Consider the following 2,060-nt stretch of genomic DNA (forward strand, 5'->3'; position numbering starts at 1 on the left):
AACCAACAACAAAGTCTGTCCCACTCCAGTGAGGTAATTGAAAACAAACTTCTTCCCCACCCCCCCACCCCCCCACCCGGTTCTCCAAGTGCAGAAAAGGGAAGTGCTGCCCCAGAAGTCCGGGCTGCAGCTCTGACCCATGGGCTAGAGGGGCTGTGGTCTGGCTGCTTGTAGGGTGCCCCCTTTCTTGGGGGGCACTGGATCGACGCTTCCCTCTCCTGGGCAGGAATGGGGGACAGAGAGAGGCCTCACCTTCCAGGTCTCCTCCGCCACTCACCTCTCCCCCTTCCGAACAACAAATCAGCAAATGCAACTTCTTACCAAATGATTTAATTGGTAGCCTGGCTCTACAGCACCCAAGCCTCAGAGACCCAGTGACTCCCCATGAAAAGTCATGAAGTGGGGTTGTCTGCAACCACAGAGGAGAAGAGCTCCTTCCTCTGCGTTTCCTTGGCAGCCCGTTGTGGAGGCAGGGCAGGAGAAAGGAAGGAGACCCTCCAGGGATGGTCCAGGCTTATGGATCCCCTAGGTATCCAAGCCCAGTGGCCCAGCCCAGGCCTGAGAGAAGGGAGAGGGGAGGGCACGCCACAGCCAGACCACCCCTACCCCACCACCGGAAAAAGCCACAACCCCAAACCCCAAAGGAAGGAGAATGCCAAACGGCTTTATGGGGAAGCAGTTCACAAAGCGTGGCGGAGGGGGGCTGGTCTGGGCCGTCCATCGCTGGAATCGGGAGAGTCCTCGCTGAGTCACCCTCGAAGCCTCTGGTGTTGAAACTGGTCCGGTGCCTCGTGCTGATTAATGAATTACAAACCCCCGCCCCGCGAGCTCCATGGCCCTGGTCACTGAGAAGAAGAATGGGGAACCTTGTGAACTTGAGGGGAAAGCCTCGCCAAGTGCCCTCTTCTCTCCCTAGAGCAGGGCAGTGGGCCTGCGGGGCCTTTGGCCACCCCCTCAGGGGGCACTGTGAGCCGGTTAGTCACCTGCCCCAGCCCCAGTGCCTCACTTAGGCCAGCTTCTGGAAATGGGACAAGTGGCGGGACAATAGGCAAGGGGGGCGGTTGGCCCAGACAAAGGGCAGCAGGAAAAACACCATCACTTGCTACGAAGCCAGCTCGCTGGCATTTGGGAAAATGTGTCATTACATTTACTCAGGGGGAGGGGAGGGGAAGGAAGGTTAGCGATGAAGAGGGCGAGGTAGGGTGGGAGCAGGGGACAGCACCGAGCCAGGGGCGGGGGGCACTCGGCCCTTGGCCGACACCAAGGGAGAAGAAAAGCAGGGGACTGGCGCACCCCCCTGCCTCGCCGCTGGAGTTTGCAGACGGACTGATGCCCTTCCCGTCCCCTCCCCCAGGAGGCCCAGGGTGGTACCGCCGCCGCCTCGCCTCACCTCACCGCCCCCTCGGTGCTGTGGGAGGGAGAGGAGCCCCAGAAGCCCTCCCTTTCCTCCTCCCCTCCTCCCCCCACCCCGGGGAGGGCCGCTACAATTTGTGGTTACAGCTTTACACGTCAGAAAAAAAAAAAAAAAAGTTTGCAGAATGTCCCACACCGAAAAAAAAAATCCGAAACCGAGCGAAAAAAACCTGCGAGTGGGCCTGGCGGATGGGATTATTAAAGCTTCGCCGGAGCCGCGGCTCGCCCTCCCACTCCGTCAGCCTCGGGAGAGGAGCCGCGCCCGCCGGCCGCCCCCAGCCCCATGGACCTCCGAGCAGGTAGGAGCCCAGCTGAGCCCCGGCCCCCGCCCCCGCCCTGCACCGAGATCCGGTTCCCGTCCTCCCCGGGGAGCTGGGTCGGGGCCGGGCCGGGAGCTGCCTGCCAGCCGGGCTCAGGCCGGGCACCCCCGAGAGGGGCCGGGCGGGGACGCAGCATTCCAAGAGTCCGCTCGGCAGGGCCGGCGGTGGCTCCGGGCGCGGGGAAGCCCCAAGCCGCAGAGCGGGAGGCGGCAACCTGGAGCCCTGGCGCGGCGGGGTCCCGGGAATCCTGGCAGACTGAGCCCCGCGCAGAGGGGCGAGCGGGTCTGGTGGGCGAGGGCTTCGGGAGGGACCCGCGCGCAAGGCGAG

General features: G+C 63.6%; 1 protein-coding gene across 1 annotated transcript in view; it reads left to right on the top strand.

Annotated features, from left to right (window-relative positions):
• The first annotated feature begins 1,506 nt into the window (after positions 1-1,506).
• Positions 1,507-2,060, top strand: part of CLCF1 (cardiotrophin like cytokine factor 1) — a 9,426-nt gene continuing 8,872 nt past the window's right edge. The window contains exon 1 of the mRNA XM_004383664.1: positions 1,507-1,712. Coding sequence (XP_004383721.1) covers positions 1,697-1,712 — 16 coding nt within the window. The 5' untranslated portion in view covers positions 1,507-1,696. The remainder of the gene's footprint in view (positions 1,713-2,060) is intronic.

Source organism: Trichechus manatus, unplaced genomic scaffold (genome assembly GCF_000243295.1).
Source record: "Trichechus manatus latirostris isolate Lorelei unplaced genomic scaffold, TriManLat1.0 scaffold00113, whole genome shotgun sequence".
Lineage (NCBI taxonomy): Eukaryota > Metazoa > Chordata > Mammalia > Sirenia > Trichechidae > Trichechus > Trichechus manatus.